Source organism: Chiloscyllium plagiosum, unplaced genomic scaffold, assembly GCF_037043375.1.
Source record: "Chiloscyllium plagiosum isolate Xiang-an unplaced genomic scaffold, Cpla_swu_hap1 HiC_scaffold_10, whole genome shotgun sequence".
Taxonomy (NCBI): Eukaryota; Metazoa; Chordata; class Chondrichthyes; order Orectolobiformes; family Hemiscylliidae; genus Chiloscyllium; species Chiloscyllium plagiosum.
In genome coordinates, this window is record NW_028270148.1 from 83791128 (window position 1) to 83806230 (window position 15103).

The 15103-nt window shown below is 44.6% G+C and overlaps 1 protein-coding gene across 2 annotated transcripts in view; it reads left to right on the forward strand.

Annotated features, from left to right (window-relative positions):
- The window catches only part of LOC122552954 (filamin-A-interacting protein 1-like), a 245339-nt gene that overhangs the window by 128405 nt on the left and 101831 nt on the right, over positions 1 to 15103 (forward strand). For both annotated transcript variants that reach the window (XM_087991507.1, XM_043696264.2), the window contains one exon: positions 7028 to 7206. In XM_087991507.1, the coding sequence (XP_087847633.1) occupies positions 7028 to 7206 (179 nt within the window). The remainder of the gene's footprint in view (positions 1 to 7027; positions 7207 to 15103) is intronic.

Here is a 15103-nt window from a genome sequence, read left to right on the forward strand (position 1 = left end):
CGTACCACCCTCTGTGTGAAAAAGCTGCCCCTTAGGTCTCTTTTATATCTTTCCCCCCTCACCCTAAACCTATGCCCTCTAGTTCTGGACTCCCCGACCCCAGGGAAAAGACTTTGTCTATTTATCCTATCCATGCCCCTCATAATTTTGTAAACTACTATAAGGTCACCCCTCAGGCTCCGACACTCCAGGGAAAACAGTCCCAGCCTGTTCAGCCTCTCCCTATAGCTCAGATCCTCCAACCCTGGCAACATCCTTGTAAATCTTTTCTGAACCCTTTCAAGTTTCACAACATCTTTCTGATAGGAAGGAGTCCAGAATTGCATGCAATCTTCCAACAGTGCCCTAACCAAAGCAGTGAGGGAGTGGGGGTGAGCAAGGGTGCAGATTTAGCTCTGGCCTGGGTGAACTTTAATGTCCATCACTAAGAATGACTCAGTGTCATCACGACCTGTCGAGCTTTTTTTAAAATTTACTGATGGGACGTGGGCATCGCTGGCTGGCTAGCACTTTTTATTTGCCTGTCCCTAGTTGCCCTTGAGAAGTTGTTGGTGAGCTGCCTTCTTGAACTGTTGTAGTCCACATGCTGTAGGTTGACCCACAATACCCTTACGAAGGGAATTCCAGGATTCTGACCCAGTGAAGGAATGGCGATATATTTCCAAGTCAGGACAGTGAGTGATTTAGAAGGGATCATGCAGGTGGTGGCGTTCCAATGTATCTGATGCCCTTGTCTTTCTAGACAGAAGTGGTCATGGATCTGGAAAGTGGTCTCTAATGATTTCTTTGGTGAATTTCTGCAGAGTTTTTTGCAGATAGTACACAATGCTACTTTGAGCCTCAGTGGTGGAGGGAGTGGATGGTTGTGGATGTGGTGCCAAACAAGCGGGGTTGCTTTGTCCTGGATGGTGTCAAGCTTCTTGGTTGTAGTTGAATCTGCACTCATTCAGAGATCAGGGAGTACTCTATCACACTCCTGACTTGTGCCTTATAGATGTTGGAGAGGCTTTGAGAAGTCAGGAAGTGAGTTACACACCACAGTATTCCTAACATCTACTCTGTTCCTGCAGCCACTGTGTTTATGTGGCAAGTCCAATTGAGGTTTTGGTCAATGGTAACCCGCAGGATGATGATAGTGGGGGATTCAGTGATGGTAACACCATTGAATGTCAAGGAGTGGTAATTAAATTGTCTCTTACTGGATGGTCATTGCCTGGCAATATGTGGTGCGAACGTTATTTGCCACTTAGAGTCATAGAGATGTACAGCATAGAAACAGACCCGTCCATGCTGACCAGATATCCCAACCCAATCTAGTCCCACCTGCCAGCACCCGGCCCATATCTCTCCAAACCCTTCCTATTCATATACCCATCCAAATGCCTCTTAAATGTTGCAATTGTACCAGCCTCCACCACTTCCTCTGACAGCTTGTTCCATACCCGTACCACCCTCTGTGTGAAAATGTTGCCCCTTGGGTCTCTTTTATATCTTTCCCCTCTCACCTTAAACCTATGCCCTCTACTTCTGGACTCCCCTGACCCCAGGGAAAAGACTTTGTCTATTTATCCTATGCATGCCCCTCATAATTTTGTAAACCTCTATAAGGTCACCCCTCAGTCTCCGATGCTCCAAGGAAAACAGTCCCAGCCTCTTCAGCCTCTCCCTATAGCTCAAATCTTCCAACCCTGGCAACAACCTTGTAAATCTTTTCTGAACTCTTTCAAGTTTCACAACATCTTTCCGATAGGAAGGAGACCAGAATTGCATGCAATATTCTAACAGTGGCCTAACCAATGTCCTGTACAGCCACAACATGACCTCCCAACCCCTGTACCCTATACTCTGTCCAATAAAGGAAAGCACACCAAACGCCTTCTTCACTATCCTATCTACCTGCAACTCCACTTTCAAGGAGCTATGAACCTGCACTCCAAGGTCTCTTTGTTCAGCAACACTCCCTAGGACCTTACTATTAAGTGTATAAGTCCTGCTAAGATTTGCTTTCCCAAAATGCAGCACCTTGCATTTATCTGAATTAAACTTCATCTGCCACTTGGCCCATCTCAACAAGATTCTGTTGTAATCTGAGGTAACCTTCTTCGCTGTCCACTATACCTCCAATTTTGGTGTCATCTGCCAACTTACTAACTATATGTCTTATGCTCGCATCCAAATCATTTTTATAAATGACAAAAAAGTAGAGGACCCAGCACCTATCCTTGTGGCACTCCACTGGTCACAGGCCTCCAGTCTGAAAAACAACCCTCCATCACCACCCTCTGTCTTCTATCTTTGAGCCAGTTCTGTATCCAAATGGCTAGTTCTCCCTGTATTCCATGAGCTCTAACCTTGCTAATCAGTCTCCCATGGAGAACCTTGTTGAACGCCTTACTGAAGTCCATATAGATCACATCAATCACTGTGTCCTCATCAATCCTTTTTGTTACTTCTTCAAAAAACTCAATTAAGTTTGTGAGACATGATTTCCCATGCACAAAGCCATGTTGACTATCCCTAATCAGTCCTTGCCTTTCCAAATACATGTGTATCCTATCCCTCAGGATTCCCTCCAACAACTTGCCCACCACCGACGTCAAGCTCACTGGTCTATTGTTCCCTGGCTTGTCCTTACCACCCTTCTTAAACAGTGGCACCACATTAGCCAACCTCCAGTCTTCCGGGACCTCACCTGTGGCTATCGATGATACAAATATCTCAGCAAGAGGCCCAGCAATCACTTCTCTAGCTTCCCACAGAGTTCTAGGGTACACTTAATCAGGTCCTGGGGATTTATCCAACTTTATGCATTTCAAGACATCCAGCACTTCCTCCTCTGTAATATGGACATTTTTCAAGGTGTCACCATTAATTTCCCTACATTCTATATCTTCTATATCCTTTTCCACCGATGCAAAATACTCATTTAGTATCTCCCCCATTTTCTGTGGCTCCACACAAAGGCCGTCCTGCTGATCTTTGAGGAGCCCTATTCTCTCCCTTGTCAGCCCAAGCCTGGATATTGCCTAGATCTTGTTGCATTTAAACATGAACTGCTTCAGTATCTGAGAAGTTGTGAATGCTACTAAACATTGTGCAATCATCAGCAAACATTCCCATCTCTGACCTTATGATGGAGGGAAGGTCATTGAGGAAGCAGCTGAAGATGGTTGTGTCTCGGACACTACTCTGAGGAACTCCTGCAGAGATGTCCTAGAGTTGAGATGTCTGACCTCCAACAACACAACCACCTTCCTCTGTGCCAGGTATGACTCCAGCCAGTGGAGAGTTTGCCTTCTGAAGCCCATTGATTCCAGTTTTGCCAGGGCTGATCAAGTCTGAAAGGATATAGCTATTTGATCAGGAAGGTAGCTGAGAATGTGATAGGTAGATGAAGGAGAGGGAGAAGATGATAAGTTGGAGAGGAGGGTGGAGCAGATAGATGGGAAAGATAATGGACAGGTCAAGAGGGTGGTGCTGATTTGGAGGTTTGGAACTGGGATAATTTGGAGGGAGGGGAAATGAGGAAACTGGTGAAATCCATATTGATCCTGTGTGGTTGCAAGGTCCCAAGGCGAAATATGAGGCATTCTTCTTCCAGGCATTGGGTGGTTAGTGTTTGGTCGTGGAGGAGGCTCAGGACTTGCATGTCCTTGGTGGAGTGAGAGGGGAATTTGAAGTGTTCAGCCACGGGGCGGTGGGGTTGGTTGGTGCGGGTATGCCAGATATGTTCTCTGAAATGATCTGTCAGTTGGCATCCTGTCCCCCTGATGTAGAGAACACATTTGGGTGTAACGGAATAGTAGATGACATTGGTGGAGGTACAGGTAAATTTCTATTGGATGTGGAAGGCCTTGGGAGCAGTTTTTAACTGTTGCATCGTCCCAGTGGAGAGAGAGTCCCATTTTCACACCTCAACCTTGTTGAATCGGGTAGACTTAAAATAGATGTAGTGAGTCAAAACTGGGCTTTCATGAGACACTGTGGACAATCAGCATCAGAATAACACTCCAAAGCTAACTGCAGCATCATGGTCAACACTCCCTCACTTCAGTTGTCGGTTTGCTCAACAATCTAATCCACAGCTTGAGCTACAAACCTTCTCCAAAATCTCAAATATCCTTCGCTCTATCACTGCTATTAAGTCAGGAGATCAACCTTGGTTCAATGATGAGTCGGAAGGTTATGCTCAGAGCAACAACAGAAATGAGGTGCCAGTCTGGTGAAGCTACAACACAGCATAAGCAGCAGGTAATAGACAAGGCTAAACAATTCCACTACCAAAGGATCAGATCTAAGCTCTGCAGACCTGTCCCATCCAGTCGTGAATGGTTGTGGGCAATGAAACAATTCAATAGAGAATGAGGGTCCAAAAATATCCCCATTCCCAAGGATAAGAGAGCCTAGACATCAATGTAAAAGATAATGCTGAAGCATTTGTAGAAGTGCTGATTAGGATCCTTAATCTTGGCCTCCTCTGAAAGCTCCTTACATCATAGTTGCCAGTCTTCAGCCCATTCAATTCACTCCACATAATATCGAGAAATAGTTGATGGCAATAGATGCTCCAAATGTTATGATAGCAGGCTGATAACATGCTGGCAATAATATGATGACTTGTAACCCAGAACTTGCTGCAGCCCAAAACAAGCTGTTTCAGCATTGTTACAATACTGGCATCTATCCAACAATGTCGAAAATATTCCTGAAGAAGGGCTTATGCCTGAAACATCGATTCTCCTGTTCCTTTGATGCTGCCTGACCTGCTGCGCTTTTCCAGCAACACATTTTTAAGCTCTGATCTCCAGCATCTGCAGTCCTCACTTTCTCCCAATGTCGAAAATAGCCTTACAACTAAAATTACATTATATTCAAACCCAGCCAATTATCGTTCTATGTCTCCTCTTGATTGTCATTAAAGTGTTTAAAAGGGGATATTTGCAGCTTTATAAAGCAGCACTTCATCATCAATAACCTGTTTACTGATGCCCAGTTTGTGTTCCACCAAGACCACTCACTCCTGATCTCATTACAGCATTGGTCCAAACATGGACAGAAGTGCCGAATTCCAGAAGCAAGGTGAGGGTGACTGTCCTTGACATTAATAACAAATTTGATCAAACGTGGCATCAAGGAACCCAAGCAAATCTAAAACAATATGAATCAAGTGGAAAACTCTCTGCTGGTTGGAGTCATCCCTGTTACATGAGAAGATGGCTGTGGTTGTTGAAAGTCAGTCATCTCAGCTGCAGAACATCTCTTCAGGAGTTCCTCAGAATAGTATCCTAGGCCCAACTATCTTCAGCTGCTTCATCAATGGCCTTGCCTCCATAAGGTCAGAATTGAGAATGTGTAATCATCAATGAACAATGTTTAGCATTGATCATGGCTGCTCAATGTTGAAGCAGTCCATGTTCAAATGAAGCAAGACATGGACAATATCCAGGCTCAGGCTGACATTTCCAACAAAATAATCTAATTGTCACTCCTTGATATTGAATGCTAATACCTTCACTAAATCCGCTCACTACCAGCATCCTACTGGTCACCATTAACCAGAAACAGAACTGAACTAACTATATAAATACTAACCGTATAAAATGGCTCAGTATTCTGCAGCGAGTAACTTGGCTTCTGACTCCCCAAATGCTATCTACCATCTAAAAGGCGCAAGTCAGGAGTGTGATAAAAATGACTTGCTTGAATTAATGAAGCTTCAAGAACGTTCAAGAAGCAATCGACATTGACTCTACCAAGGACGTGCAAGTCCTGGGTCTCCTCCACTGCCAAATCCTAGCCATCTGACGCCAGGGGGGAAAATGCCTCATCTTCCGCCTTGGGACACTCCAACCACACAGGATCAATGTCGATTTCACCAGTTTCCTGATCTGCCCTCATCCCCCCCCACCTTATCCCAGATCCAACTCTCCAACTTGGCACCACGTTCTTGAACTGTCCACCTTCCTTCCCACCTATCCGCTCCACACTCCACTCTGACCTATCGCCATCACCCCCTACTTTCATCTACCTATACCTTCCCCCCAGCCCCACCCCCCGTCCCAATTATCTCTCAGACCCCTTGTCACACCATCCCCACACATCCCTAATGAAGAGCTTCTGGTTGAAGCGTCAACTCTCCTGCTCCTCAGATGCTGCCTGACCGGCTGTGCTTTTCCAGCACCACACACCTAGGGTAAAGCAGCCCTCTTGATTGGCACCACATCCACAAATATTGACCTGCTCCCACCAGTGATGTACATGTGCAGCAATGTGTACCACCTACAAGGTGCACTGCAGAAATTTGCCAACGTTCATTCCACAGCACCTACCAACCGCAGTGCAACAAATATATAGAATACCACCAATTTTCCCTGTAAGGCACTCACCATACTGACTTTGAAATATATGGCAATTTTTCAGTATTGCTGGGTTAACATCTTAGAACTTCCTCCCTAACAACATTGCAGCATTTCAAGAAGGTAGCTTATCACCACCTTCTCAAGGGCTACTAGGGACAGGTAATAAATGCTAGTCCAACTAATGAAGCCTGCATCCAGTAATGAATTAAAAGACAGATCAAATAGCCAACGACAAATAAAATTTTTGTCAATAATTTCCCCATGTTACAACAATGTTTTAACTTAGATGGTGGCAGTATTGTTCCATAAAATGTGAAAATCCACACTCTATTATATTTCACAGGTCAGTGCCTGCTTCCCCCTCTGAGACAATGGGTTAATATACTGTCTGATGTGATGATAGCCACAGAACCTGGATGGTGCTGCCTGTCCCTTAATAGCATGGTTGATCTTATCAAAGATCAGCACAGCCTCAGCATTGCTGAATGAAGAAAGATGATCAGTTGGGGTTCTCGTTCCTTGTTGATTTTAACAGGTCTTTCGCTGGAAGGTCTGCTAGTGTGGATGATGGAGAATTGTATCAGGATTGACTATAATTCATTCAAGAGGTAATCTGATAGGTTAGGGCAGTCCAGCCTGATTTTAATGAATCTACCCTGTATCTGCAGTTGGATTTGCTGGTGGAGAAGCACAGAGAGACATATCGGCGTATGTTGGAACAATTACTTCTGGCTGAGAAGTGTCACAGGCGTACTGTGTATGAACTGGAGAATGAGAAACACAAGCACACAGACTATATGAACAAGAGCGATGACTTTACCAACCTCCTTGAACAAGATCGAGAGAGGTAAGGATGAAGTGAACTTAGTGTCTCGTTGTACAATTAATAGCAACAAATCATTGATGACATGATGTATAAAATAGCCAGAGAAGTATTACATTTCTGTAACACAGCAAATGTTTTTTTTCAGAAATTGTATACCGTGACAGCTAAGCGTATGATTGAATAATTAGCACATTTGAACTACAAAGCTGCTGGTGATTGTGGCTAACTCTCCATTTGAGACACAAGATAACTTTTTGTAGAAGTTTCAAGAAAACAGAATGACTTGCTTTTCATGGCTCTTTTCACTTTGATACTTGCTGCCATGCTGTGAATTTGGAGGAAAGAAATCACATAAGAGGAAATAGACCCACACTACTTAGAGCAGACATGCATGCGCAAATACAATTTACTGTCTATATGCAAAATATTAACACTTAAAAATCACTTCCACCTCCAATGATCAGAGAGGCTACAGTTGAAGTAAATTATATGATCTGTAATAAAATAGCTGAAACACAATAAAAATTCCGCTCTGTCAGGACCCAATCAAGACGAGCATTCAAATTACCATACATCGAGACACGACTACGTTATTACAAACTGCATGCACTCAACAAATGATTTAATCTTTTGATCGACTATAGGCATGAAAATTCCTGAAAAGTAATGGAGCTCACTTTTGGCTTTGATCAATTTGCTTAAAATAAACATGTTGGCCACCATAATCTGCAGCTTTGAAATTAACATAATGGTTATTGTATTTTTGCCAATTGTCCATTTTAAATGAAAGAAAACTATTGTGGATATCAAAACTCCAAAATAAAACAGGAAATTCTGGAAGTAGTGAAAATCAGGAGCAATGGTCGAACAAACAGAATTTGCATTTAAGATGATGGACTTTCATCAGAACTGGGACCCCCACACTGCTCTTCAAATAAAGAGGTGCGACACTTTACACCCACTTGAAAAAGAAGGTGGAGTTTTACTTTCGTTTCTGAAAGACCATCTCCAAAAGTGCAATATTTCCTGACATGAGCCACCTGTTCTTATTATAATAGATAAGCTATTTTAGTTTAGTAAAACCAGTTTTGATCAGTAATTATGTTGCTGGATTGCGACCACATTTCCTGGCTCTATGAATGATGTTGTGATAATCTGATACTTCTTTTCCTGGAGACTGAATAATAAAACTCAACTTCTGCACTAAGAACCTCAGTTTCATGAGGAATGTTCAACTTTCTCTAAAAAGCTGAATTTTACCAAATGGACCAAGAGACAAAGATGGCAGGAGGAAGTTGTCAAAGAGATAGCCCAAAATCCTCTCGTAGACATGGCATATTATCAGCAATGGGAACCTGGGTGGTGTAGCTGTCCGCAGGGTGACCAAATGAGTTATTGTGTGCTCAATCGATCAAGGGCTTCTTCTCACTATGGCTGCTCTTTACTCCATCTTGGTAGAGTGAATGCTGTCAGATAAAACCTGACAGATTCTCAATGATACCAATCTGCCAGTATTTCCTTTATGCTCACAAGATAGTGGCACTTAAGTTTGTCTCCTGGCTCCAATCTGCCAACCTTCCTACTGCTGGCAAAATGACATAATGGCAGTGAGGCATTAAGCACCTCCAATGTCTTCACATGCCAATAGGCCAACGTTCCACTCCCTACCATCACTAAAGAGCTGGCAAAACTGTGGTCGTTGATCTCAACGTGGGTAATGGAATCATCACTTTAGATCTAAGACAGACAAACCAAGATATTTACCTAACAATGAAGGATTAGAAACTATGGAGGAGTAAAGAGATTCTGTAGTCAAGGTTAAAAACTCACTCACAGCTTGTACATAGTAAAAACAGTAATCAAAAAGCTGATGAAGTGTTGGCCTTTTTGTCAAGGGGGTTGAACTATAAAAATGAAAATGTTTCAGTTGTGTAAGGGGTTGATCAGACCCTACCTGGATTTATTTTCTGTGCCTCAGGAAGGATGTATTAGCTTTGGAGAGGATGCTGCACAGATTCCCTGGCATGATATCAGATAGGAGAAAGTGAGGACTGCAGATGCTGGAGATCAGAGCTGGAAAAGCAACAGGTCAGGCAGCATCCAAGGAGCAGGAGAATTGACGTTTCGGACATGAGCCCTGAAGAAGGGCTCATGCCCGAAACGTTGATTCTCCTGCTCCTTGGATGCTGCCTGACATGATATCAGATAGTAAAAGGTTAAGTTATAAGACATGATTTGGAGATGCCGGTGTTGGACTGGGGTGTACAAAGTTAAAAATCACACAACGCCAGGTTATAGTCCAACAGGTTTAATTAGAAGCACATTAGCTTCAGATTGGTACCATTGATGAAGGAGCGACTCTCTGAAGCTAGTGTGCTTCTAATTAAACGTGTTGGACTATAACCTGGTGTTGCGTGATTTTTAACGTTAAGTTATAAGGACAGCTTGATGGTCATATTCCCTTAAATTTAGTAAGTTGACAGGTGGAGAAATCCATAACCATCTGTAATCTTAAAATGACAACTGGACCATTCAAGAGTGAATCAGGAAGCACTACTTTTTCAAACAACAGTACTGAAAATCTGGAATCTGTTTCTTCCAAAAGGCTGTGGCAACAGGATCTGTTGAATGTTTCAATCTTTACATTGTGAAGTCAGGGTGGATAAATTGAGTTCAATATCAGCCATGATCTAATTGAATAACAAACTAGGCTTAAGGGGTTGACTGCTGTTTGCGATCCACTAGACTTATCTTGTTATATTTCACCTTGGTTTACCTGATTTTCTGGCCTACTTAGTTCAGTATTGTTAGTCTTCAGCATTATAAACCTCTCTCAACTAGATTTCTCAACAGAAGTAATGCAGGTAGGTGCCCTGCTTGAAAGGTGTGTGTTATGTAGACTCTACTAAATGTACTTTCCAAAGCTAGGCTGAACTTTCAAATATTCCAGAAGAAGACAAAGAAAATTCTTTGAAGACACTCTGATGTTGTCCTTGAAGCATGTTGGCAGTAAGCTCAATAACTGGGAGGAACCTGACATTTTTAGAATGGTGACAACTTATTCACCAAACTGCATCACACTTTCAGTCTCAATGCATTAACAATAAAACAGAACAGTGGCAGAAAAAGAAAGGAAGCGAATCTTGCATCCTGGATTCTATGACCTTCCGGGACACCCTGCCCCATGAGCTTGAAGATCTGTGGATTAAGAATCAACCTGTTCAATCACAAGAAGATCAATGTGCAGCACTGAGTAAACATCACCTTGAAACTGAGGGACAGACTCAGGCATTACTGGATGAATGTAATGTGAATTGAGCAAGATCTCATCATTGGATAATATTATTGAGTATTATGACATTGTATGTTTGGGATAGAAAACAATTGTAAAATTATTGCATTCCCACCAGCTTAACCTGAAATATTAATTGTTTAACAATATCCAAATCTATCTGGAATAAAACAATAAAAAAAGTTGCGCTGCATTATCTAAAGTACTTATTTCTGTAACACTTTCCTGTTATTCTATGTCCATTGAATTATTTTTTCAGTCAGACTTGTTCCACTATCACACTCGAATTGTAGCTATGTATTGTTCTTGGCTGTCATTGAGTCTACGAGATTTTTCTCCAGGATAAGGCCACTGTGACACAGAATGCTTCAGCGCCATTCCTGAAGAAGGGCCTGTGCCCGAAACGTCGAATCTCCTGTTCCCTGGATGCTGCCTGACCTGCTGTGCTGTTCCAGCAATAAAGTTTCAACTCGGCGTCATACTACCTTGTTGCCTGTTCTGTTGTCACAAACCCATTGCCTTTGCCTCCTTTCTCCTCACACTGACATATTTTCATGTTATAGAGTCGTAAAGTTATACAGCATGGAAACAGACCCTTCGGCCCAACCAGTCCATGCCGAACATAACCTCAAATGAAACTAATCCCACCTGCCTGCTCCTGCCCCATTTCTTTCCAAACCTTTTCTATTCATGTATCCATTCAAATGTCTTTTAAATGTTGTAATTACTCCCTCATCCACCACTTCCTCTGTGTAAAAAGATTGCCTTTCATGTTTTTTTTTTAAATCTCTCTTCTTTCATCTTGAAAATGACCCCCAGTCTTGAAATCCCTCATCCTAGAGAAAAGACAACCACCATTAACTCTATTTGTACTTCTCATTATTTTATAAACTTTTATCAGATTGCCTCTCAACCTCCTACGCACCTGTGAGGAAAGTCCCAACCTATCCAGCCCTTCTTTATAACTCAAACTTTCCATACCCGACAACATCCTGGAAATCTCTTCTGAACCCTCTCCAGCTTCTGCTTGTTGCCTCTCCCCTCTGTCTCTCCAAATGAGGGAAATCTTTTGCTTGGGTGGTCCAGCTAACTTTGCTGTTAATTGTCTCAGACTTCCAAAAGAGTACTCTTGAGTCCTCCTCTCCCAAAGTCTGTAACTGATCAACCTTTTGGAAGAGTCTCTCTTGATCACTAGAATAATACATCCTACCAATGTTCAGTCCTTCCAAACCCTATAACTCATTAATCACAATTCCTACTCATCTCATTAGGTTTCCACTCCGCCTTGTTTCCATACTCGCCACCACTATGGGCGGCATGGTGGCTCAATGGTTAGCATGCTGCCTCACAGCACCAGGAACTCAGGTTCGATCCCAGCCTTGGCGACTGTCTGTGTGGAGTTTGCACATTCTCCCCGTGTCTGTGTGGGTTTCCTCTGGGTGCTCTGGTTTCCTCCCACAATCCAAAGATGTGTAGGTTAGGTGAATTGGCCATGCGAAATTGCCCATAGTGTTCAGTGTTGTATAGGTTAGGTGCATTAGTTAGGGGCAAAAATATAGGGTCCCGTGAGTTACTCTTTGCAGAGTTGGTGCGGACTTGTTGGGCCGAAGGGCCTGTTTCCACACTGTACAGATTCTATGATTCACTATCACAATTCTGTCAGACTCGATAGTTCTGTGGTTAACATGGAGACACATTTAGATTTGGCTAGGACAGAAATTCAGAAGTAAATTCTACATTATTGTCAGAGGCATTTATATTCTTTTTTTCAACACAACCACTTAAATATCATTTTACTTCTGGATTCATCATGGATTCTGTGGCAGCGGGTCTACTGAACACAACATGACATTAGATTAACTTCAATATTTAGTGGGCCAATCCAATCACAGAATTTGGAAAACACTGGAAGCAGGAAAAGATTGGCTTTGACAATCGATTCAGGATGAACAAAGATTGCATCCTGTTTAATACACGCATCCTGTTTAATACACACACCCCTTCTGGAGACAATAGGAATCAATAAGGAGAGAGAACCCGGTGCTTTTGCAAAGTGTGCCCAGGAGGTCAATAGCAGGAGTATTGTGTTTTTTTTTCTCAAAAATATACTTTATTCATAAATAATTTGATGGTCTGTACAATTGGTCATGCCATACGTATGTAAACATTTACATACAGAGATCAAAACTTATCATTTTTATACAGGTCTGTACATTTTTTGATCATATGCCCATATAATTAGCTGAGGCGTCAGCAGAGCCCAAATGACTGCATGGGCCCCCTGTTCTTCATTAGGCAGGCAGACTTTACACAGTGGTCTTTCCCCACCACGCCTTGGTGAGAGCTGCCCCAAGCTTCAGCGCGTCCCTCAACACGTAGTCCTGCACCATGGAATGTGCCAGTCTGCAACACTCAGTCGGGGTCAACTCCTTCAGCTGGAAGATCAGCAGGTTTCGGACCACCCAGAGAGCGTCCTTCACCGAGTTGTTGATCCTCCAGGCACAGTTGATGTTCGTCTCGGTGTGCGTCCAGGGGAACAGACCGTAGAGCACGGAGTCCCGCGTCACGGCGCTGCTCGGGACGAACCTCGACAAACACCACTGCATTCCTCTCCAGACTTCCTCTGCATAGGCACATTCCAGAAGGAGGTGTGTGACAGTCTCGTCCCCCCCGCAGCCGCTTCGAGGGCAGCGTGCGGTGCGGCTGAGAGTCCGGGCGTGCATAAAGGATCTCACAGGCAGAGCCCTTCTCACCACCAGCCAAGCCATGTCTTGGTGCTTGTTGGAAAGTTCTGGCGATGAGGCATTCTGCCAAATGGCTTTGACAGTCTGCTCAGGGAACCGCTCGATAGGATCCGCCCTCTCCTTTTCCCGAAGGGTCTCAAGGACACTACGTGCTGACCACTTCCTAATGGACTTGTGGTCAAAGGTGTTTTTCTTCATAAATTTCTCCACGAAGGACAGGTGATAGGGAACGGTCCAACTACTCGGAGCGCTCGCAGCAGCGAGGCCAGGCCCATCCTTTGCAACACCGGGGACAGGTAGAAACTCAGTACGTAGTGACACTTGGTGTTTGCGTACCAGGGATCCACGCACAGCTTGATGCAGCCACACACAAAGGTGGCCATCAGGGTGAGGGTGGCATTGGGTGTATTTTTACCCCCGTTGCCCAGATCTTTATACAGTGAGTCCCTTCGGACCCGGTCCATCTTTGACCTCCATATAACTGGAAGATGGCCCGGGTGACTGCAGCGGCACAGGTTCTGGGAATAGGCCAGACTTGTGCCACGTATAACAGCAATGACAGTGCCTCACACATGATGACCAGGTTTTTTTCCCGCGATGGAGAGCGACCGTAGCTTCCATCTGCCCAGTTTCTGCCTCACTTTGCTGATACACTCCTCCCAAGACTTGGTGCACGCCCCAGCCCCTCCGAACCAAATACCCAGCACTTTCAGGTGGTCGGTCCTGACGGTGAAGGGGATCGAGGATTGGTCGGCCCAGTTCCCGAAGAGCATGGCCTCGCTCTTGCCTCGGTTTACCTTGGCCCCCCGAGGCCCGTTCGAACTGGTCACAAATGCACATGAGTCTGCGCACGGACAGTGGATCCGAGCAGAAAATGGCAACGTCATCCATGTACAGGGAGGCCTTAACCTGCAGGCCCCCGCTGCCAGGAATAGTCACCCCTCTCAGGCTCGCATTCTTCCTGATGGACTCGGCAAATGGCTCTATGCAGCACACAAACAAGGCAGGAGAGAGAGTGCAGCCCTGCCTGACTCCAGATCTGACTGGGAAGCTATCTGATTCCCACCCGTTGATTGAGACTGCAGTGACAATGTTGGTGTAGAGCAGTCTGATCCAATTGCAGATTCCCTCCCCAAAGCCCATTTTGGAGAGAACATCTCTCTTATACGTGTGTGATATCCTGTCAAAGGCTTTCTCCTGGTCCAGGCTGATCAGGCAGGTGTCCAACCCTCTGTCCTGCACGTTGGCGATCGTATCCCTGAGGAGTGCGAGACTCTCAGCGATCTTCCTGCCCGGCACAGCACAGGTTTGGTCAGGGTGAATCACCGACCCGAGAGCAGACCTGACCCGGTTGGCGATTACCTTTGACAGAATTTTGTAATCTGCATTCAACAGTGAGATTGGTCTCCAATTTTTGAGTTCCTCCCTCTCCCCCTTCCGCTTGTAGACAAGGGTGATGATGCCTTTCCTCATGGATTCACTCATGGTACCTGCCCGAAGCATACTGACATACACCTCCAGCAGGTCCTGGCCAATCAAGTCCCACAGAGCGGAATAGAGCTCGACCGGTAAGCCGTCGCCTGCGGGAGTTTTATTCTTTTCGAAGGACTCGAGGGCCTTGGTCAGCTTGTCCAGAGATAGCGGCTGGTCCAGCCTCTCCCGTGTTCTGTCGTCTAAGACCTCCGTGATAGAGGACAGGAACGACTGGGAGGCCGCGCTGTCGGTCGGCTTCGCGTCATACAGACTGGCGTAGAAGGATTTACTGATCCTCATGACATCAGCCTGAGATGACGTTAGTGAGCCATCTTCTTCCTTCAGGCTGCTGAGCACAGAGCTCTCTTTGTACACCTTCTGGAAGATGAAACGTGAGCACGTCTCGTCC